Source organism: Pezoporus flaviventris, unplaced genomic scaffold (genome assembly GCF_033815535.1).
Source record: "Pezoporus flaviventris isolate CSIRO_AGI_PZ_B2104156 unplaced genomic scaffold, CSIRO_AGI_Pfla_v1 ptg000126l, whole genome shotgun sequence".
Lineage (NCBI taxonomy): Eukaryota > Metazoa > Chordata > Aves > Psittaciformes > Psittacidae > Pezoporus > Pezoporus flaviventris.
The window spans coordinates 450,681-475,454 of NW_026892674.1; the positions used below are offsets into that span (position 1 = coordinate 450,681).

The following is a 24,774-nucleotide window of genomic DNA, read 5'->3' on the forward strand; positions in this document are numbered from 1 at the left end:
TACTATATCACTCACACATGCAAACTTTTCTCATTTTGGACTCTAAATTCTGATGTTTAAGGTAAAATTGTACTTTATATATTTATTTTATATTTTATTTTGGGGGTGCTGGTTGATGAGAAAATGAACATGAGCCAGCAGTGTGCACTCGCAACCCAGAAAGCTAGCCATATCCCAGCTAGCTGCATCAAAAGGAGCGTGACCAACAGGTCAAAGGAGGTGATCCTGCCCCTCTACTCTGCTCTCAGGAGACCTCAATTAGGGTATTGTGTGCAATTCTGGTGTCCTCAACATAAAAAGGACATGGAGCTGTTGGAACAAGTCCAGAGAAGGGCCACGAAGATGAAAAGGGGACTGGAGCACCTCCCGTATGAAGACAGGCTGAGAAAGTTGGGGCTGTTCAGCCTGGATAAGAGAAGGCTGTGTGGAGACCTCATAGCAGCCTTCCAGTATCTGAAGGGGGCCTATGGGGATGATGGAGAGGGACTCTTCACTAGGGACTTTAGTGATAGGACAAGGGGTAATGGGTTAAAACCTACACAGGGGAAGTTTAGATTGGATATAAGGAAGAGGTTCTTTACTGTAAGGCTGGTAAGTCACTGGGATGGGCTGCCCAGGGAAGCTGTGAATGCTCAATCCCTGGAGGTGTTCAAGGCCAGGTTGGACAGAGCCTTGGGTGCTATGGTTTAGTGTGAGGTTTCCCTGCCCATGATCTTAAGGTCCTTTCCAACCCTAGCTATTCTGTGATTCTATAATTCTATGTAGCCTATAGTAAAAGCCTGGAAGAGTAATGAAACTTGCCTTTATGCCACCAACTATGATACAAGGTGTATCTTATAGTTACAATCATATAAATCATAAGATTAGAGTTTTATCTTACCATCTCACTAAAGGAGTATAACATGCAATCTGATTCTGGTCCACTCTCCTCTTTCCAAATACAACCCAAACGTTCAGCTGCAGTTCTGATTTCTCCCTGCTTTATATCGCATTTTATGCTGAAAGGTCCAACCCCTGGTACTCAGGGGTTAACTGGAAAGAATCTGACCCTTCAGAGGCATTTGGGCAGATGTATTGAAAGGAGAACAGCAACAACACAGTCAGCTTTGTCTTCATTAAAAGCAAAACTGTGTAAGGATTTAAGTTACATAAAAGTCAGATTTCTGCTCCTGAAGAATAATTTTGCTTGCGAGTCAAACTTCTTCCCTGCTTTCCTCTGGGAAAAAAATGTGTGGAGAACAGCATTTCACAGATCACAAGACAGGCAGGAGAGTTCCTCCCTGGAAGAACATCTCCCACTGGTGTGGAAAGTGCCTGGACTGCGTGTTTAAAAAACACATGGTCCAGAGGCTTATGAGCAACACATATATAGAATACAATTAATCAGGACTGAAAATTAAGGTAGAATTCTTCCATTGTTATTTTCCATCTTAAAACATCAATAGGAATAAGTAATCTCTCTGCACTAGATGTCATTGTCATCATACTCCCCATACTTTGCTGTGACAGGTTCCTCAAGATGAACTGCTGCACCACCCATTAAGGCAAATGCTGGGTACATCATGCCAGAGCAGTCCACCTTGCACTCATAAAGGCATTTCATACTGCCAGCATCGTAAAACCCCACCTTGCCTTTGTCACAGTCAAGGCAGATGCCCAAGCATGAGGGCAGGGTAAGGATTCTGCTCACTGCATCCTTGGAAGCAGCAGGTGTTGTGGGGATAAAGAACTTCTTCATGCCTAATGTGACCAGTGGGAAAGGCTGTGACGAGTCAAAAAAGGCATCTTCACTCCCACTGTCGTGACCACTGTCTTGCTCGTATCTAGAACAGAAAAACAACCATTTTCTTCTGTCAGATTCTGAAGTGGGATCAGTGATGTGAACTGGAGAAAACACTTTTATAAAGATAGGTAACATCATGCTATCACCCTTCAAACCTTGTGGGGTAAAAGTATACATAACCCAGGAGGGAAGATGCATTCACTAGCTGGAGAACAATCATTTGGGCCACTTCAAACAATTAGTAACAGCTAAACTGTTAACTCCCGACTGGAGGGATGAGACCACAGAAGGCTTTATTAAGGAGTGGATGTACTCATGTACTAAATGTCCTTATGCTAGGCAATCATTAATGAACCTACAGCTATAGATGAGTTAACCTGAGAAGAAATATAGTGAATATTACTAATCATCATAGATAAGAGACGTTTATTTACGTAATGTTAAATGACACTTGTAAATACATTTAACATCACTGTTGTCCTGTGAGTTTTCCATGCTGCTGCTTGCTACATTGTCCTTAAAACTCAAAACACAAAATAGTGGTTTAAGGGGATTTCATTTTTTGTTGGATTGCTTCAAGTGGTCTTCATGGAGACTTCCCTGAATCCCTTTCCCAGCTCTTTACTGGATAGCCTGTAGCCAGATTTGTTCAGTCTACATGCTTTTCCCCCTACTTTTGTACCCAGATGAAGACAGACCAGAGAAGCACACATTATTCTGTGCAGTCAATCCCTAGCTAGATTTGCTTTTTTTGGCCTGTTTGGGGGGAGGCTGGATGTGGGTCAGCTAAATTTTTTCAGGTATTTGTGTGGAAAAGGAGAAAGGAATCTGGAAATCAGCTTCTAATCTGTCACTTGGCAAAAAGTCTCCATCCGACTTTAAGCAGCTCAAGACACTGGCATTTTTACGCTTTCGATATGGTACACAAGAGGAAGCCAATTTATATTTTAGATTCCTGAAAAAGTGAAGAATCCCCCAGGAGACAGTGTCCCAGCCTGCAGTTCCCAGACACATCCAGGCTTACTGTAATTGAAAACTGGACATTTTCTTCCAGGTTTGTTCACTGTTCTTTGGCTTGTGCTTAGTATCATTCCATTACCGTAAGTAGAAGACATAGCCTAGGACAAGCCAGTGACTTGGAATCCACCATGACACAAGCTACAGCAAAGATACACAGATACGCACAATGAACATTGTACCCCTGAATGACTGCCAAACCTAGTATGCTAAGAGAATTAAGGAAGAGTCTTACTACCGATAATTAAGCATTGCTCCAGTCTTGCAACCGCTGCCTTTTTTTTTCCTACCTTCTTGCTTTAACTGATATACCTTGGTATCTGTAGGAACCCGATTTCTTTCCCAGAAAGAAATGAAGTAGGACTCTGAATAATTAGAATATCTTTGCACTACTAGCACGGGATGAAAAGAACCACCTGCTTACACCATGTGCTTCAAGCCACTTGCCACTGGTAAGCTGCACTTTGTATACTAATGGCCACCAGATTCCCTCTTATTTTTTTAAAAGACATTTCCTTATATAAAACATGAATTAAAAAAAGTCTAAAATTTACCTTGGGCTGATCACATCATGGGTGTTATGGAACATTTTTTGCATCTTGTTGCTAGAGACAACTCCCACTTTCACCAAGTATGAATAGGGTTCCACATGAAAAGCCCAGAAGTGCTTCCCTTTGGTAAGCCCAGCGTCACCAATGATGTAATCCAGGGTTGTATAGCATCCAGTCTGCACACGCTCAGATCCCAACAGCAGAGAAAATCCAGCTCTGCTTTCCACAGAGGTTCTTCTTGGGTTCAGCAGGAGATGTTCACTGTTGTACCCACATTTGTCATCAAAAAGAAAACGGAAAACTGAAAAACAGTATCCCAGAAGATTTCCTCTTAGTTAAGTATCTGGCCCTCTGTGCTTCTAAACTATAATTTAAGTCATGCTGACATTAGAATTTCTCACTTTTAAAGGCTGCCAGAAATATCATGCAAGCCAACACAATCTCAGTATGATACCTACTTAACCTGTTTACGCTTCTAAACATTCATGCAACTGGTAACAGTACAGCAGAACTTTCTGAGCTACTGGGAACTACCTACAGCTTTAAACACCAAAAGACACATATTCAGCACCTTGTGGACATAGGAAAACCCAATACCTGGAGCTGGAGGTGTATGTAAAACAACTTCTCGGCTCCAAGCACTACAGATGGACCCTTTATATCCTCGTACTCTGAAGGCATAGCTGCTGTCATAATCAAGATCAGATATAACTTTGCTCTTGCTGCAAACTTCAATCTCCTGCCACACTGCACTCTCCTCTTCTCTATTAAGCTTATGATATTCAAGAACATATTTATCAGCTGTATCTCTCTTCCCAGGCCATTCCCAACTGATCAGAGCTTTGTTGTATGTTCTGCTCTGCAATTCATTTATTTCTGGTATTTCCAGACCTGGAATGACAGACATTCAGGAGAGAAGAAATCAAACACAGATACATACTGGTTTAGAATTAACAATACAAGCCCTTTGTTGAGTGGCTATAGCACTATGCGTGTGTGGGGGGGATATTTAACTCATTCAAAGGGTGCAGATGAGGATGGTTGTGTTCATGCACTTAAATACCTTCCTGTTTTTACTTTCATTTCAAATATTATTTATTTTTGCTGGCAGCTAAAAAAAAAAACAACAAAACCCAAAAAACTACCACCTTATAAAAACCTATTCTTTTCTGTCATACAACAAAAAGCTCCTAGGAAAACCTAGTATCAATTAACTACAGTAGTTTGGAAACCAATGTAACCTGGAACTGAATGCAACGGCATCTTGGCTTCCTTATCAATGCTGAAGCTACCACTGCTGCCCTGTGGGTTACAGGGACAGAAGGCACAATGCAAGTTACAAGACTGAGCTCTGCAACTGCAGTCTTGCATTGGTTTTACCTCTTTCCAGATAAATCCTTAAAGCCATAAGTTGAGAAAAACCTGATGCTCTCACAATTTACCATTGGAATGGAAGGTCAAGTCACCAAGGACCAATTCTTGCTGGGCTATGTCCACCACAAAGTCTTCAAAAGTACTTTCAGCTGTGGGCCTGAAACTCTTCAGAGATTCAGTAGCTTTTTGGATTCTGAAAGCACAGAAACAGGGGGATGGCAAAAGAGAGAAAAGGGAATTCACACATGTGCACTCCTTGAAGTAAAAAAATTGGGGTTTTGCTTAAAAAAAAAAAAATTTAAAAAAAACCTGTTTCCCTGTACACATTTTCAAGTCACTCAGAAAGGTCTGTGTCTCTGGACAGAATTCAAATGCAAAATTTACGGGCCTTTTGTGCATCAGTGTAAAGATAAGGAACAGGTAATCTCCTTCAGCTGGCAGAGCATTTTAGCAATCTGGGACATGTTCAAAGAACAAAACAGGTGTGAAGTGCTAATTGGAGAATGACTATTAAGATCTGTCCTGGGCTCAGCAGTAGCAGTCATTTTTCTCCTTCTTGGTAGCTGGTGCAGTGCTGTGTTTTGCCTTTCGGCCTGGGAACAGAGCTGATAACACTGATGTTTTGGTCTGGCCAAGGACTTTGTGAGCCTCATGCTCTGCCAGGGAGGAGGCGAGGCCGGGAGGAAGCAGAGACAGGACACCTGACCCAAGCTAGCCAAAGAGGTATTCCATACACAGCACGTCATGCCCAGGATGTAACTGAGAGTTACCTGGAAGGGCTAGGACTGCACAGCTGGAGGAGGTATCGGTCGGTGCTTGGTCGGGCTGGGGGGGTGAGTTATTGGTTGGCTGGTGCTAAGGTGTTGTATATTCTTTTCCCTTGTTATTCCCTTTATCATTATTATTATTGGTGGTAGCAGTAATGATTTGTGTTATACTTTAGTTACTAAACTGTTCTTATCTCAACCCATGGGAGTTGCATTCTTTTCGGTTCTCCTCTCCATCCCTTCAGAAGTAGGGGTAAGGAAAGAAAGAGGGAGGAAAGGGGAGTGAGTGAACAAGCTGTCTGGCTGGGTTTAAACCACGACAGTTCTGTTTTGGCACCCAATGTGGGGCACAAAGGGTTGAGATAACTACAGATCTGTCCGGATTAATAGTCACTCATCACAATGCTGATTTATTGGCTCTCAAAGTTGTTCCTCTTCATCTCACAGTTTCAGTATATCGTACCTTACTTCGAGCCGGTATTTGCTGTATTAGTGTTTTTCAAGTGTGGGGCTTGGGCTAATGTTCTTGTCTCATTGTACTTTATGGCAATGACTTGTAATACAATGGAATCATTGACTATGAAACTGATCTGGCTTATGTTCCCAGTGTGGTCACCACCTTTATACTTTGGGAGGTATATAATAAAAGTGCTTAGCAATTACACATCTTTTTTCTCCTTCTTAGGTGGTCAACCTGTGAAGGAGACATTCTTTTACCCTCCCAGTCCCCCGTCCCCCCCCCCCCAACCATTTACAGCATCATTTGAGAGTTTTGAAGTCTTTGAATGGCCTTTTAATGCTGTTGAGACTTGTTTGCTGATCGTGATGGGGATCACCATGTTGGCACGCATACAGAGTGTATTTTGCCCATGATCGATTTCAAAAGTTAAGCAGAGTCAGGTCTGGGTTTTGTCTGGTGTTAAACAATGATATAGGAGGACCAAGAGATTTTCCCCAAGGCTGGAGAGTCATGAGTGGCAGGGTGTATCTAGGTCAGTGGGCCCCTCCAGTGCTTTGGAAGCGTCAGAGATGGAAGGCAGCTGTATGGAGTCCCTAGCAACAAGCTGCAAAAACTGCTAAAGGGGACGGTGAATTATTTTGAACCTGGTGGGCCCATGACATGCAGGCCATCAGAGCAGAAATGCAACATAGAGACAGAGTCATGATCGAGGGGTGGACTTTGCAATTGACACTATTGCCCAGGTGATTCCTGAGTGTGAACACTGCACACAGCCTCTCCTACTCTGAAAGACTGTTACAAGAGATGGAGCCTGACATCATGGACCAGATGGACTCAGCAGCTTTATAGGGACTGGTCCATGCACTAAGATAAGAGTCCACTGAGATAAGAGTGATGGTATATTGAAAATGTGGGATCTGAGCATGACGTGAATGGTATGGAATAAGGGGTGGATAGTGTCCTGGGTTCAGAAGTAGCAGTCATTTTTCTCCTTCTTGGTAGCTGGTGCAGTGCTGTGTTTTGACTTTTGGCCTGGGAACAGAGTTGATAACACTGATGTTTTGGTCTGGCCAAGGACTTTGTGAGCCTCATGCTCTGCCAGGGAGGAGGCGAGGCCGGGAGGAAGCAGAGACAGGACACCTGACCCAAGCTAGCCAAAGAGGTATTCCATACACAGCACATCATGCCCAGGATGTAACTGAGAGTTACCTGGAAGGGCTAGGACTGCACGGTTGGAGGAGGTATCGGTCGGTGCTTGGTCACGCTGGGGGGGTGAGTTATCAGTTGGCTGGTGCTAAGGTGTTGTATATTCTCTTCCCTTGTTATTCCCTTTATCATTTTTATTATTGGTGGTAGCAGTAGTGATTTGTGTTATACTTTAGTTACTAAAGTGTTCTTATCTCAACCCGTGGGAGCTGTATTCTTTTCGATTCTCCTCTCCATCCCTCCAGAAGTAGGGGTAAGGAAAGAAAGAGGGAGGAAAGGGGGGGGGAGTGAGTGAACAAGCTGTCTGGCTGGGTTTAAACCACGACAAGATCAAAGAGTTTAAAGCTAGAAGAGACCCGTTTTGCTAAGTTACAAATACCCGATGCAATCTCTAAAGAACCAGTCAATGATCTGAATGAGCCCTTCCACTGCAGAACAAGGCTGGGGATTAGCAGGACAGAGCCCCTCTAGTGTGCTGTTCCTTAACGCACACTGTAATGTAGTAATATCTACTGAATGGCACTGGGATCATCTCCTGAGCCTCCGTAATACAAGGTACTGTATTCACTACTTTGCTAGCAGGTGTCAAAAGAGTATGACTGACTAGACATCCTAGAACAGTATCTGTACCTCAAACAGAATATAATCAAGATACCTGACATGAAGTTGTTTTGCTGTTTGAACAAAACAAGACGGATCAGTTTCTTTAAGCACTTCTTGAGCATATCCTACAAGGCCATTATTTTCCAGAAGCCCTTGATATTCTTCTGCTTGTGCTTGCAATTTTTCCAGCCTTAAATTCTTAGAAGCATCAATTGCCCTAAGAGCTGCAAATTTCTTCTCTTCCAGGATATGAGATAATTTCTCAAAACTTTGAAATGCTTCTTGTTTAGCTCTTTCACTGTTAAACTAGGAGGGAACAAAAGACACATTAGATTGCACAGCACTGTGGCTGTGTACAGAAACGTATTTGTTCAAGATATCATTGCAATGTAGTCACCCGTTTGACAGACAAGACTAATAAGCTTTGTTACCATCTTCAGCACTGCAAATGTGACCAGCACTGCACCCAAGCTAGTAAGCATTTACTATTTTAACACAAAGAATTAAGAGCAGGAAAGTACTCCTCTGATTATGCATGGCATCTGTCTAAACAGCTCATGGAAAAGCACTATAAAATAGCAGTTTAGTCTGTGAAGTCTGCATGTCCAAGAGCTACGTGCTCTTCCATCTTCCCCAAACACCCTGAACCACAGGTCCAGCCCAGTTTCTCACATGCCCTCAGAACTGTACAGCCTCCTCTGACTGGATAAAAGGAACTAGAAAGCATGGAGACTACCTTTATCAAGACACAAGCAGGGCCACAAGCTCCTGCAATTTCTGGCACTGCATTTTTCATGCCGCATGTGAGCTCCCAGCTCCGATTTTTCTTCATGGAGGTTTTGCCCTCAAGGCAAACAGACGGCGTAAATTGTACAGCACCACGAATACACAAAAGCTGTTAAGCCTAACCCACTTCTCACCAGTTAAAGCATCAAATACGCTTTATTTCAATTAAATTTACAGCAGCACTCAAAATTTAACTTCTGTAAGAATACATGTGACTCTGTATGCTGCCCAAATTTCCCACATTCATGATTAGGTCATGTGGGATTCACGACTAGCACAAACTGATCAGAAATTGTTTCTCTGGCTAACCAAAAAAAAAATCACTAGGTATTTAAAACACTTCACTGAAAACAATTTGAGTCCCTGCCTTGTCCCTGCAAGGGCCATCCCCAAACAACCCACAGGATGCTCTTACTTCTGTTTCTTTCAGCAGCAGATCCAGCTGTGTGATGTGAGCTTTCACCTGGCTCTCCTTACCGATGAGGTACTCAATATCTTTTGAAAGCTTCTCCTGTTAAAATAAAACAGCAAGCTGGGAGCATAAATGTATCCCACCCAAACTGACAACCAGTGCAGGCAGGTCATCCAGCTATTGCTCAGTTTGTCTCATTACAGGGACCAAAATCTGTCACTAATTACAACCAGCAACCCCACACAGAACTGCTCAGTGACCTGTGATGACTGCACACAGATGTGAGGCCACTGCTGTGAGCAGAACTGGGAGCACAGCCTCTGAGGACAAGCGGTAACAGCCTCAGCTTCCTTGCGTGCTCCTCCCCAACCACAGGAGTAGGTAGGAACATGATGGTTCAAGATGTTACTAAAACTTACAGAAAAGCCTTATTAGTTATTAACTCATTTGTAGTAAGATTTGCTAGAAAAGTAAGTGGTTCAAAGCACAAACTTTTGAGTTTGTCTGCACTTCTTTAGTTGCAAGAGTTAACAGCCATACAGGAAAAGTCCTGCAAACAGGCAAGCAGGCCAAAGAGCACAAGGCAGGCAGGGGCTGGTCCTCTTTTTTCCCCCTCCCTGAAAGCAAGAGTGTTAAGAAAGAAAAGGAGGTAGCTGCAATTATTCTTTAATAACAAAGCAATGTTTGCAAGTCTGCCCTGTTCTACTGTGTGTAGGAAATCAACAACTGTGCAATTTTAGAAACATACAAGGTAGCAACAAAACTTCAAATGCAAATTTTTCAAGAGTGCCTCTAAAGTACCAGCTAACCTTGACTGTCAAGTATTAACTGCTTCAACCTTCTGCATTGATTAGTCCTGCTGTACAGTTGACTAAAGTAATGTGGAAGCACTTCTAAGGGGTTATGTTTCAAGCTTCATAGAAAATACAGCTTAGTTTCTCAGACCTGCTATGTCACCCTAATATATACATTAACAGATACTGCACAACAGCATGCCTCCTGACTAAACACACACACACCCTGGATTCCTGCCAAAGTATGTTTGCCATTACAGCAGAAGCTCAGTACTCTTTCCCTTCTTAAGGCCATGTCCAACAATATTTGCTTTTACCTTTAGGGCTTTGTAGGCAGTGCTCATGGTTGTTACTCTGTGGTTTGCATGACATCCACCCAGTTTACAAAGATGACAAACTGGCCTTCTGCAGATTTCACAGTACATGTTTACCCTCTCCATTTCATGTTCTGGACACATCAAAATCTGGGGGGAGAAAAAGGGGGAGGAAAAAAATAAGAGCAGATGTGTACAGGTGTACTTCCAAGAACTGAGGTGCTCAAAAGGCCATCAAAACAATCACCCCATGGCAGCATCCGATTTCTTCAGTGGATTTTTTCTGTTCAATTTATCTTCCACCTTTTATATTTGTCCATGCCAGTGAAAGCCAGCAGATGAACGCATACAACTTCACAAGGTTTACAGTGCATAAACTTGTAGCAATGCCGGTGCAAACTTCATATAGCCTCCATACTGCAATTAATCCTTTGCTAACCCCTAAAGTTGTCTGCATGCCACAAGCTCCCTACACTGTTCTTCACAGCTGTAATTGCAATATATAGCACACCCACACTTTCAAATTTAACCATGTCCACAACAACATCTCTTCAAACAGCTATGAACTGTTTCTTAAAGCAAGAGTTGACATAATACTGCCATGATCTAAGTTTAAGCAAGACTGATCAGTCACATAGCCATTAATCTTAGAGCAACAAACAAAATGCAGCCACCATGACCAGTCACAGTCATTTTAAAGACAAAAGGCTCCAGGGTTGCTATTTTTCTGCCTGACTCTAATTACAAGTTATTCATGCTTAGTACTAATTCCAGTATCAGTTTGAACAGCATTGTGAAAAACCGGTGTTCACTAACAATCATCTTTCAAAGACTGAACATCTTGAAATAACTGCTCTAAGAGGGGGAAAAAATTGCTGTGCAACTCCAAGCTCAAGCAACAGATAAAACCCTCTAAAGTGAAAGAGAGGGGGTCTTAGAAAACCCTAAATATTTGCCTCATCCCAGAGCACTAAAAGAGAACATCTTGAGTCTGTCTTCTCCATGTTAACCAAAGAAGAGCTCTTGATAAAGCTGTTCAGTTTCAAGTCAAGGAGAAGAGCAAGACAGCAGTGTCAGTAGTCAAGCTTTAAAGGTATAATCTTTTATCACACACCCTTTTATCACACAAACAAATCCCCTCCCCCCCACCAAAAAAAAAAAAAAGCCACAAACAGCAAAGGCCACCAAAACAGAAAATTTTGAGTAGCACAGATATGGGCACAGTAAGCTAAAACTGCAGACCAGTTCAAGCCTGAAATGTTATCTTAGGCTTGTGCTTTCCACAGCAGTGCATAGTGACACCTAACAGAAGTCATGCATTCACTTCATCATATAAGCAAAAGTTACAGCCTGCAAGTTAAAGATAGTAGAGGTCAGCAGATTACCTAGTCTAGCTCTTTAAAATTTCAAGATCAGCCCACTGTGTGCTTCTCCTATCCCCACCACACATTACAAAGTGTTCTTCAAACTGGCTGTAAATTCAAGTGATGACTGGGAATATTGTTTGGGAGACCAGCAAATACTCTCTGCATTCAGTTCAGGTCTTAGCAATGCAGTGCAGTGAAAAAATGCACTTTCCTTTCTAACAGGTTTGAGGGGGTTTGTTTCTTTTTAAACAGTGCATCTGTCTTAACATGATTTAAAAAGCTAATTACACACATTTGATACATCAGGATGATCTAAACTACTTTTCCCCCCTTTGCTCTACTTCAGCAGAGTTCAGCTACTGACTTTAAACCCAAATTAGTCTGTATGTACGCATGCAGAATTCCTTTAAGAATGTTGCAGTAGTGAGGGCTTAGATACCACAGAAGTAAAGTTTTAAGGTACTCTACTGCATTTTAGATTAAGAACTGGAAGACAACATGCACACTTTTACCTTACTTGTGTATCCAACATACGGACATTTCACAAAGATAGCTGTGTGCTAGCACATATTAAAGCACATACAGCACATGCTTGTTCTTAACTGGAATTAAGGCGTTAGACTTAAGAAAAACAGCACCAAGTGCACTTCTGGATGTTCACTGTCAGCTCACTCTTTTCGAGGCTCAGATTTTTCCAGCCTCAGAATAAAGGTACGTCACTAGTTAAGCCCTTCTTATGCATTGTGCATTAATCAAATTTACTTAATTTAATCAAAATGAATCAGGACTCCTTGAATATCAGCTTTTCCAACATATGTGCGACCCCCAGTGAGGTCACTGGCCACCAGCACACAGCGTGGTCAGACATTAAGACCTACAGTGGTCCCTTGAGATGAACATGTAACAATTCCTCATGTCGTGTAATTAAATTGAGTAGGGCACTGCCACGTTCTGCACAACACTTAGCAGAAGAGACAAAGGTAACTGCACTTTGCAAATATTCTTTTCCGTCCAAATGCAGCAACAGCAACTACACTGTGTAAAGCAGAAAATTGCCCATTACACTTCTCTCTTCTGCTACAGGTTAAGAAAAAAAACCCAACAGTGTAAAACCAGCAGAGTTCTGAACTGCACCTTTTGCTATTGCTAGACACAAGGAAGGAGGAGAGGAAGAAAATGCTTTGTGGTAGACCAAACTCAGGCACAGAACTTCCAAAGGGAACCTGCCTTAATGGGGCAGAGGAAGCCAATTGTGTTGAGGTTTTTAAGCTTACCCACACAGGCATCCTACTTGACTTCTACCAAAAATCACTGCCACTCCAGATGTTCAAGATCATCAAGTCTTCCAAAAAAAGAAAAAAAGGATCCAAATCACAAACACCACAGTCCATTCTCCAAAATTAAAAAAAAAAAAAACCACCAAAAAACCAAACAAAAAAAACAAAACAAAATAATAATAAATCCTTATTTTTAAGGTCCCCTTCAAATTATGTTCTCAGTGTCGTTTCCAACAACAACCACTTGAGCATCAAGAATAACAAAGGCATATGGTGCATTCAGTAAATAACAGCAATAAATCCTAAAGAGCATCAACTGCCGCACAGATACACCTGAAGCTCTATGTATGTGAATGCTGCAACGCAAATCCTGTAAGATATGGTATACTTACCTTGGGTCTGAAGTTGGTGGTTGGTCCGACATATTCATGCTGGGCTTTCACAGTTCCCCAAGGATGGTGTATTTTGAAGCATTCATTACAATAGCTTGCACTGCAGTCCATGCAGCTCTTTGTAGACTCTTGAGGTGGAGGTTTGCAGAAATCACACATAATAGCAATGGCTGCCCTGGCTGCCTGTCTGTATCTTTCCACAATGGTTTCCAAAGTAAAGTTGCGAAATAAGCCATTGATGCCACGTTCTCCGAGATCAATATCCCGCTGGCAGCCCGGACAAGGAAACAGACTAGATCTAGGAGTCAGTGAATTGTGTTTTCTGCCTGCGTAGACACCTGATTTAGAGGTAGCATAAAACAGAAGATGTTTAAACGGAGAAGCACAGGAATTTATGAACCAATTCCAAACTATCAAAGCACAGTGTCCAAAACACTAGATTACCAATTCATATGCAGTCTGCCAAGCCAAAGAAAATACATTTACCATAACAAGGTAATGAAATGTCTGAGTCCAAGGGACATTATAAACTACTACTCTAAAATTAATTCTGTGGTAAGCTTAATTTAGCTGTTCCAGTCCTGTCTTCATCTAGTTTTAGATACATTCAAGCTGCAGCCTTTCAAAATGCTGAACACAGAACCTTCAGAAAAATTTTAGTTTTAGGCTAACTGGCTGGTCAGTAACAGAGTGAAGTAAAAGATGCTTATTCCCAGAGTGAAACTAATTATTTCCAGACAAACATAGCAAACTTCGAGCTCCCTAAAGCTTGCTTTAGCTCGTTTGAATTTATCTGTCTCATCCCAAGGAACATCATTAAAAAAATGAACAAACAAAAAAAAACCAACAACAACAAAAAAAAAAAAACACACAGTCCCCACCACCCCCCCCCCCCCCAAAAAAAAAAAAAGAAAAGAAGGAAAACAAAGAGAACTAGATATTACCAGTATGACATCTCAGCCAAAAAACAGGCAGAGGCTGACTTGATAAAACCTCACACACGAAAGGGAATGTTGAGATGGTTATGTCTGGAAGATTCTTCTGCCTTGAACTGGGGAACCACAGATCTGCAGTTACATAGGGTGTTACTTCTCTCAGCATTTCAGAAGGAACAGCAGAGAAGCTGTGCTACTACCAGCTATGCAAAAATTTCCCCTCCTATCCAAACTAAAGTGATCAAAGGCTCAAGTGAAGCTGCAAGCCTGAAGAACCTTTGGAGCCTATTCAAGGGGACGGCTCACAAACCCAAAGCTATTTACAGGGTAATGTCCTTGAGGCTATCAAACAGGGAGGGCATTCCAGTGTCTCACACACGAACTCAAGGAGCACATCTGTGCCTTTATGTATTTCTGAAGCAAGCCAGGCAAGTGTTTAGGCTTGACATGTACCCTCTCAGCTTCTTCTGGCAAAGAAACAAATGAAAAAAAACATCTTCTGTAGCTTGAGTGTGGTTTTAAGACCCCTTTGAGAGGACTGCATGGTGTTGTACCTAATGTTGTTATACCTAACAGATTTGTAAATTCAGGCATGACGTTAAACTGAATTCTCTGGATTGAAACTGATTCTTCTTCATCTGTGTTTAGTCAGTTATCTTCTTATCAGAAATGATGATGCTTCATCTCTTTTTGAAGTGTCCTTTGGTACTACTCAGAAGACACTTACTTGCCTTGTGCCACTTCTCCTGTGGCTGCTTAACACAACAATCTAAAACCTCCCTTCCTATCATGTCTCTAACATGTGCCCTCCTATCCAGTCTCTTTAAAAAAAAAAAACCAAAAACAAAACCAAAAGCAACAAGAAAACAAACCACCGCACAAAAAGGACAAAATAAACAACCAACCAACCCCAAACCACCCACAAACCAGTACTCCTGTTAAGGAACCAGTTCCTTTAAATATCTCTCATGGCAAATATGCATGACTGTCACTCAAGAAGCAACAACCAGAGCATGAGCAAATGCATACAAGCTGGCAGTCCCAAACCTTGTTGATCTTATGCCTTTCTGTAGGTTCTGAGTGGACCAACTAGACTGCATTTACAGAACAGTATGGGGGGCACAAGGCACCAGCATACAACTCTCTGCCTAACGGAAGCAGAGATTTTGGATTTTTTGTTTTAGTACTTACTTGAACCGAATTAATTGCCCAACTGCACATCCTGCAGTACCTGTAACTTGGCATACACAGCAAGACACACATGCAATGCACAGCAACAGCAGTGAAACACAAAACTATATTTCCGTATTTCCAATGTATGCTCCAGCACACAGCACACAGGAACACAGAGAGATCTACACAGACTTCTACAATGGCCTAACCAGAGATGATTTCACATGCAGTGCCATGCAGTCACCAACTACAGAAAGCAACCCAGAACACTTATATTTGCAAAAACTAATAAAATAATAGTACAGTGTCATACGTACAGGGACTGCCTACAATCAGTATGCTATAGCAGAAAGCAAGCAATGACAAAGCAAGACAGCAAAAGAAAAAAATATGGTGCAGTGGTCAAGTTTAGAAATATAATCTGAAGTTTGTATCCAGCAGCATGCTTTTCAAGTCTGGCTCAAGTGGCTCAAACACGGAAGGGGCGTTTGTTAAACAAAAAGATGAGTTCAGTTGTGTTTTAATGCAGGCCTTTCATTCTGCCCGTACTACAATGAAAACGTGGTAGACCAGTTGTAAGCTCTGCAACTGGTGACACTGCTTACAGAAAGCAACCCAGTACCAAGGAACTCCTGTGCACCTTCAGATGTCTCATCCCTTCTCAATGACAGCACTCTAAGAACTAAGGTTTCTCCTCACCCTGTTTTAAACCGTGGAAGTTTACTTGCTAAGCTCCTCGGTATGCTCTGCCACTTAAATTCTCACAGTATGGAAACAAAACATCCTCTTTTTGCCTAGTAAGTGTCGTAATATTAACTAACATGCAGTAAGAATTAGTCTGCTTTCTGCTTATAGGATTTCTACCCTCATATTCAAAAAAAAAAAATTATTTCTTCAGCAGTGTTTAGAGTACTATCTTTCTTATCTGCCTTATGTCCAGTTTGCTAAAACTGAATTTGCTTATATACAAAGCAGAACAGCAAAACCCATGGATTTTGTAGTCATATTAGCTGTGCAGATCAGAGAAATTTAGGTTCTCACTATATTCTCTTTTACAGTTGGCCAATCTGGTTTACAAGTATGTATTTTGTAAAATCATCAGGAATCCTCAAAAGATATTTTCTGCTGTGGTTTGTAGACAGACTGCTCCACTTACACCGAATAGCTTGACCATTAACTAAAAAATTAGTGCAAGGTATGCTCCTGCTTAGACTCCAAACTCAAATACTGCGATACAGATGGCAGACTAACGTCAAAGAACAATCTTAAATACGTCTTTTAAAGACAACATTTAAATACTCTCTTCCAAAGAAGTGATACCAACACTTAAAATGTTGAAAAGCCCAGCCTCCAGCTGATTGTTTGCAAAAGGGTAAGACATCTTAAAGATAAAATTGTGTTTTTCAAGTAAGCAGGATCACCAGAATTCTATGGTTATGGAAGATATGGAATTTAAATGTGTGAGAATTCAAAAAAAAAAAGATTTTAAAAGTCAACTGGATTCTCATGTAAGTTTTTAAAAATATATTAATGCATATTGCCACCTACCCCCCAAACTCAGTTACTATTTTTGGAATGATTTCTAGGAAGAAAGAAAAGAAAAAGGCAACAAACAAACATGAGGTAAGTCACTAGCTGCAAAATGAGACCGCATCTGGAATATTGTGTCCAGTTCTGGGCCCCTCAGTTCAAGAAGGACAGGGACCTGCTGGAGAGAGTCCAGCGCAGGGCAACTAAGATGATTAAGGGAGTGGAGCATCTCCCTTATGAGGAAAGACTGAGGGAGCTGCGTCTCTATAGTTTGGAGGAGACTGAGGGGTGACCTTATAAGTGTCTATAAATATATAAAGGGGGAGTGTCACGAGGATGGAGCCAGGCTCTACTCGGTGGCAAACAATGATAGGACAAGGGGTAATGGGTACAAACTGGAACACAAGAGGTTCCACTTAAACTTGAGAAGACACTTCTTCTCAGTGAGGGTGACGGAACACTGGAACAGGCTGCCCAGGGAGGTTGTGGAGTCTCCTTCCCTGGAGACATTCAAAACCCACCTGGACACATTCCTATGTAACATTATCTAGGTGTTCCTGCTCTGGCAGGGGGATTGGACTAGATGATCTTTCGAGGTCCCTTCCAATCTCTAGCATACTGTGTGATACTGTGTGAAATGTCATTTTTCAGACACTTATCTTCCACAAATCAAGGGTGCTTTCTGCAAAAAGAGCAAATAAGGCCAGCTTCCCAAGAGCTCTGGTGCTGTCCTACAGTATCTTTGTTTTATGACACTTTCAGTCTTCAACTGAGACAATCCAATCTTCTTCCCATTTCCTGTCCTCCACCGAGTGTGAAGTTCAGGTTTGTGTTTAGCTCAGTTCTTGTCTTTCTTGAAGGACACAGTATTTTTATGGATTGCTTGTGTGCCTGCCAATATTACAGCAACATGGAGCTTTGTGGGGATTTCTGCCACTTTTGACAGAGCATCCCATCAAAAAAAAAGTAATATTAACAAGCCCATGCAGTGACTGAAACGCTCAGAATAGCTCAGTTTTCAAAAGGAGATGTATTTAAACCAAAGAGACACTTGCTATCCTTCCACCCAATTGTGTCGCTAAGCACACCAAACATCACAAATTAAAATATGTAAGTTTCCCCATATATGCATGTGCCATGCTAAATTGCCAGATCCAGAACTACTATTCAGATTAACATGGCACAAACTTCAGTCTGCTTTTTTATCAAATTAATCAGGCTCAGATACAATGAAGAACCAGTATTATCTTCCATTTAAAAGCTATGGCCAACCACAAGCTCTCAATGTTATAAAGACTGATTCAATAACTATACTTCACTACCAGTAAGTCAGCAGTTTCACTGGAACTTGACCATGTAAATTCTTGAAAATTAAAAAGCATGAGGCAGGGGGGTGACTGTTGAGGTTTTATTTTTAAAGGGAAGAGAGAATATGCGGTTTTGCACCCATCAACATATGTTCAGACACAAGAGAAAAAAAATATAATTCAACTCCTAACTGAATTCCAGTCCAGTTGACCTTTAAGTCAGTGTTTAACAGAATGAAAAGCTTCCCTTATAGAAGTCCTTTGCTGTACCTTTGCTCACTGCAAAAGCAATTTTGTGGACTTGACCACTGACAAAAAGCTATATGCTAACCAACAATATTTAACTCGAGATCTAAATGCTAGACTACCTCTAGCCAGTACAAGAAAGGAAGCATTTCTGCCTCTCCACCCAAAAGACCTCCTCTGTGAGGCTGTGAACAATGAATAGAAAGCCATTTAGAAACCCCAAAATGAGATACACCACTGGTTTACAATAGTTTAAATAAAAAGCATCAGCTGTTTTCTCTCCTGTGGCTGTTAAAACTCCTGCAGGGCTGAATGGAAAGAATGTTCAATTCCCTAGCAGGTGAAACAATTGTAGTATTTAAGCAGAACAGAAAAAGGGAGAAAGAAGAGACTTGGGGTGGGGTGCAGAGAGAGGTATTTCAGACATTCTGTTTCTGCATCGTCCATCAGCACTGCACAAGTGTTACCATAACCACATTACACTCTTTAACTACACCAAGACTGTAATTAAACTAACATTATAGAAAATGGATCAGCAATAAGAAATAGCCTTTATTTTCATTTTATATGCAACATACCTTTTTTGACCAAAAATTATTTTATATACAACATAAACAGTGGGTTTGTTTGTTGGTTTTTTTTTTTAACCAACACATTAGATTTGAAGAAGCACATATGCTCTATTTCAACTGAGAAATGGAGAGCTTTTACATTAAAATAAATTGTATTTGTAAATATGAGATTTGCATTCACAGCAAATACAAAACATGGACAAGTTTATTCTGGCATCTCAAGAATTTAAACGCCAAAATCATTTTAAATAGATGCTACTCCTCATGGAGATAGTAGGGATTCCCTTAAGTGGGAAAAAAGAAAAAGAAAAAACCCACAGCAGGAAGTTGTCATATACATTTTCAAGTATAACAATAATGTTTTGACAGTAACATGCCCTGCACAAGCCTATCAGAAATTCTAGTGGGTTTTTTGTTCTATGTGAGGCCTCACTTTGGATGTCTCCTGTACTTTTTCTCTCTTAAGGAGCTGTTTTATTTCAAATCCCGAGCATCATAAAACAAATTAACCGAGGCAATGCACACTGTGGGTGCTTCAGATGCAGGACAAGAATTGCAGAAATATAAATTTTGAGCTGTTTGAACATTACTGGTACCAAATGTCTGAGCACAAATCTCACACCCCACACAGCAATGGAACTCTGGTTGCAACATCAGAAGTGAACAGTTTAACCTGACTATCCAAATACATTCTTTAAAGGTCCCATTTCCATATGTTTTCCATTTTGCAAATGTGAACTGTCTGAGATGATAATTTTCCTGTGATGTGCATCTGCCTGAAACTCTTTGAGGGAAGAGGGGGAAGCCCGTTATTTTCATGTCTCAACCTTCTCTTGCTACTACTCATCAACAAGTATGAAGTCTTTAGGAAAGCATTAATCTCCCTCAACTAGTAGGTTTGATGAGAAAATAACACACATAACTTCCAGTCAGTTGCTGGGATGATGGCAGGCTACTGTGGATTCAAAGATTACAACCCCAGCAACAACTTGCATGCATATATCTCACGGCAGGCAGAAGCATCATGAACAGGTCTATGATTCTATAATTCTAAGAGCAGCCAGTAACTATGGTAGCACTGCAAACTGAAACTCTGCATATCTAGATGTATTTAAATGCCAGGTTCTCAAGAGAGCATGGCCTCCTTTGAGTACAGGGCACACTGACCCACAGCACCATGTGCAGGCCATGTTGTCCTAGATCACTGCCTGAATGAGAGCCAGCTGAGCAGCTTCTAACGGGAGATAAAGCATTACCTCCTCACTTATGCTGCAGAAGGCAGCACGGGGGCTTCTCCCCACAGGCAGCCTGTCCAATTCTCCCACACTCCACAAGCCACAGCCTTCACAGGGAGGTCAGGCTGCCCACAGTAGACCTACCACTCCGATGTTCACGTTGTAGAAACATAAATCTGCAGTGGAAACCAGGAATCACAGTCCATGCATGCAATACCATGCCAGAACATTATGCTTATTGAGGAAAAAGGGAATAGGCTTGGATCTGGGAGAAGGTAGGCACCAGTAGGCTCTATTCATTCAAGTGTCACGTAACACTGCAGTTGGAAAGCAGCTGACATGTATGCAGAGCTTAAACAGTAGCTGTGGGACTGCACACCCCACATCCATAAAATAGGACTGTAATGCAGATAACTAGCCATTTAGTTTGGGGATTCACACAAATCCTGTAAGCTTCAACCACCCCAGCTACAGCAAACACAACATTCACTCATCAAACTGATTTGAAAAAGTACCAGTACTAACAACTGAGGAGTTGTATAAGAGAAGCGGAGGAAATAAAACATCTGAACTTTGGAAGCTGGGAAGACGAATGTTAGTAATATGGGAAATGCAAGACACAGCTTTAAAGTTTGTCTTCTGGGCAACTTATCCAGAGCACTGGGGAGTCTGGTTTTAAAGGGGATAATTATGTCAGAAGGAAGCCTAAAGGCGCAGATCACATTTCTTTCAAGAAGTACACCATGCACAAAGCACCTTCGATTCATCTATGTAAAAGCAGATCAACTTATCCATGGATTATACAGACAGCTGTAAGAATCCTTCTAGTGTCAACCCATAATGAGCGTGAGCCTGACAGCCAAGCACTCCTTTGAGCAGACCACGCTGAAGGAGACTGTTGGTACAATTTTCTTACAGTCATCTGTCCCCAGTTCTGCAATGATCATCATCTATGGGAAATTATTTACTGTAAGCATAATGAAACAGGTAGGACAAAACTACCATGCGCACAGACTGCAGGAGGCTCAGATGGAAGCTGACACTAATGAATTCAAACTGCCTGAAACCTGAGAGAACCACCTCAACAGTACTACTGATAGGCAATAAAACTGCTGAAATCTACATCTCAACACTACTGAACATGATACTATTGCACCTTGATGTAACTGAAACACAGGAACAAAACCACACAATGGTCACAAAGATTTACAGGATGCCACAAAGACAAATATATTATCTACAAAATAAAGTGCATTTTCCTTGAAAATATTCCCATTGTTCTTGCCACAGAATAAGACTTGCACTAACTCCAAGTCATCATCTCTTTAACTGCCTCAGACATTTTACCAGTGCAGACAGCATTCAGCTCAAGTCAGTCCAATACATTAAGTTAGGAAAACTCACAAAAATCCTGACACATACCTGATCTACTAATCTTGTCAACTCGATCCATGCTAGAAGAGATTTTAATTCGAGGGCTACTCTGATTAGAGGATTCGGAACCTCCATCAGCAAAAGAGTCTTCAAATGCAAATAGTATTTCTTTCACACACTTGTGACAGATACTGTGCTGGCAAGGAAGGATTAGCGGATGGGTGAATAATTCCTTGCATGCTGGGCAGATGAGCTCTCTTTCAAATCCCTTAATGGCAACCTTCATGACAGAAAGAGGGAGAAACAAATGTAAGAGCAGAGAACATGAGCTAGCATGGCACAGCTGTCTGTCACCAAACCCCAGCTCTGCTGAATAATCGCTGCACAGTTCTAGCTGGTTTGAAGCACTCCTCCAGTTAACCCTGCAAACAAATTTATATTTATGAGAGCACTGACAACATTCATTTCAGCTGAAACGAAAGCTGCCACTAGGAAAATTCAGTTCATCTTTAGGTCACGTCTGCATTGCAGGGGAAGAAAAAGAAGAGGGGAGTAGTCTTAATTCCACTCAAGAACCAAGCAAGATGAAATAAACCATACTTCCTAACAATAGGAATACATACGTTTAATTCTGCTTGCTCACCTGCTTTTCAAGAAGCAGGGAAAAAAGAAGAAAAAAGGAAATAAACTGTCCGGCTGGTTCAACAACAGGCTTCCCTGCCCTGTAACTCACATTTAAGGAGAAACTATTCTGACTTCATTTGGCTAGTAGCTCGAGTCAGGAACATTGTTTGTTTGACGCACAAAGACCCGCCTGTGCACCACCAGGGCAGCTCTTCCCCAAGTTAACGACTCCACAGCCGCCTGGCGCTGGCTCCCGGGCCTGAACCCACCGGCACCTCCTCGCCGCGGCACTAGCTCGTGTCCGCGACTGTCCAACCCGCCGCCAAACTACACCACGTACATGCAGGGGAATGAAACCCATCCCCTGCGCACCGAACCCCGGCTGAAGGTCCCTGTGCGAGCCATGCCCGCCGCCCCACACCGCGGGCTGCCGTCAGGACCCCTCCAGCCGGACGGGGACCGAGCAAACACACCCCTACCCCACTGTCGGCTCTCACCGCGCTTTCCCGCCGGTCGCCTTCCATCCCCACGCCTCCTTCTCCTGCCGATTCCGCGGTTACAGCTGCCATCCTGACGGGACACCGCGCCCCTAGGCGGAGGCGGGGAGGCAATGCCGTGCTCTGGGGCGGGGCCAGAGGCAACGCCCAGCTCACAATGGCGAGCGGCACCTGGCACAGGCGGCGCCACTTCCGCAGCGGCGGAGGGTCCGGCAGGGGGCAGCGCGGTGCAAGGCCTGCCAGAGCCCCCCCAGTCACCACTCCTCCGCTCCCCTCTTCGCAGCTGCGGGAAGTGTGCGTAGAGTCATAGACTCACAGAACGGTATGGGTTGGAAAGGACCTTAAGATCATCTACTTCCAAACCCCCTCCAATGGAAGGGACACCTCGCACTAGACTATGTCGCCTAAGGTCTCCACACAGCCTTCTCTTCTCCAGGATGAACAGCCCCAGCTTTGTCAGCCTGTTTTCATACAGGAGGGAAAGTTGAAGGGAAAACGGACAGTAGCCTTATGCTACACAACAGACAGACGTTTAGTGAATTAAAGTGGATGGAGCCTGAACTACATGAATGATGAAATGCTGTAAGTTTGACAAACCCTAAATTTGACCTATTTGCCTGTTTGAAAGACTAACATCAGGATAAGATCCTTTCTCTGCTCAGAATTACTGTTTCGATATGAGTCAATAAAACAAACACACTTGGAATGGCTTATTTCAGTTTTGGTCATTATTTACATCTGGGATTCAGTGTCCTAGACATGAAATTTGAGTGAAAAATAGCATTCAGAAATTATGAAAACAGGAGACTGTATAGCATATTCAGTATTACAAAGAACTTTCTAGAGAACACATGTAAAGATGCTATTTCACATTTACTTTGGAAAACCGCCCTCATAAAAATACAGAGCACTGTGCTTGAAATAATTCTGATATTTAGTATTTATATTCAAAATGATTATAAATGCTCACAGTATTTATATTCAAACTGAAACATGTCACTTAATCAAGCATGTGGGGAGAATGGGTTGGTAAGTACATGTGTGAGGATGGAGGCATGGACCCAGAGGTAGAGTGCAAGCTGGATCGTTTATTGAAAAGATTACACGATATTTATATGCTTCCAAGCAATTAGCCAAGCACATCTGTGTTTGCTTTGCGGTTACATCAGGTGAAAGGTCTATCTGATTTTCTTATCGACATCCTCTTTCCAGTCCCGACGTCCTTGTGCCTTGCCAGTTCCAACATCTTCCAAGTACCAGTCAGGGACAGGTCACTCTTAATTGCCTGCTGTAGTTTCTCCTTCCCATGGTCTCTGACAGTTTCGATACATTCCAACCCCCACAGTTCCCCCTTCTTGTTTTTGCAATGCAGTATACACATCTTTCAAAAGCTTGGGATAACATTTGCTGCATACATTGTAATAAGCAAGGTACAACACATATGATGGCAAAGAGAGCAAGCAAAAAGATCATTCCTCCCTTAACCAAAGTCAATAGCCACCCAGTGATACCCCAATCAGAGAAAAGTGATGATAACCAATCTTTATCATCCTCCCTTAACTTCATTACACTGTCTTTTAATTTACAGTTACTTTCATGTATGGATTCTGAATGATCTGACAAATTCATACAATACATTCCTTCCAGAATTTCACACCCATGTCCATGAGCTAAGAGGATAAAATCAATTGCTGCTTGTCCTGGGTTCAGCAGCAGCAGTCACGTTTCTCCTTCGTGGTAGCTGGTGCACTGCTGTGTTTTGACTTCCAGCCTGGGAACAGTGTTGGTGATGCCGATGTTTTCAGTTGTTGCTAAGTGATGTTTACCCTGACCAAGGACTTTGTGAGGCTCAGGCTCTGCCATGGAGGAGGGGAAGCCGTGAGGAAGCAGAGACGGGGCGCCTGACCCACGCTAACCAAAGAGGTATTCCATCCCACAGCACGTCATGCCTGGGATGTAACTGGGAGTTAGCCGGAAGGGCTGGGCGACTGTGGGGTTGGAGGAGGTATGGGTTGGTGCTTGGTTGGGCTTGGGGGGTGAGTTATCGGTCGGCTGGTGGTGAGGTGTTGTATTCTCTTCCCTTGTTATTTCCTTTATCATTGTTATTATTGGTGGTAGCAGTAGTGATTTGCGTTATACCTTAGTTACTAAACTGTTCTTATCTCAACCCGTGGGAGT

General features: G+C 42.3%; 1 protein-coding gene across 3 annotated transcripts; it reads right to left on the reverse strand.

Annotated features, from left to right (window-relative positions):
* Positions 1-1,379: 1,379 nt before the first annotated feature.
* TRIM36 (tripartite motif containing 36) lies at positions 1,380-22,697 on the reverse strand. 3 transcript variants are annotated; one of them, XM_061478518.1, is made up of 10 exons: positions 22,597-22,697; positions 21,524-21,755; positions 13,104-13,441; positions 10,071-10,217; positions 8,963-9,058; positions 7,814-8,067; positions 4,794-4,918; positions 3,949-4,242; positions 3,355-3,652; positions 1,380-1,823 (listed from the first exon to the last, which is right to left on the reverse strand). In XM_061478518.1, the coding sequence occupies exons 1-10, from the start codon at positions 22,666-22,668 to the stop codon at positions 1,466-1,468; spliced, it is 2,214 nt and encodes a 737-aa protein (XP_061334502.1). In that variant the 5' UTR covers positions 22,669-22,697; the 3' UTR covers positions 1,380-1,465. The 3 variants fall into 3 exon arrangements, with proteins under 3 accessions (XP_061334502.1, XP_061334501.1, XP_061334503.1); XM_061478517.1 differs by having other exon boundaries at positions 22,579-22,691; XM_061478519.1 differs by lacking the exon at positions 1,380-1,823 and adding an exon at positions 2,249-2,941 and having other exon boundaries at positions 22,579-22,691.
* Between the last annotated feature and the right edge of the window lie 2,077 nt (positions 22,698-24,774).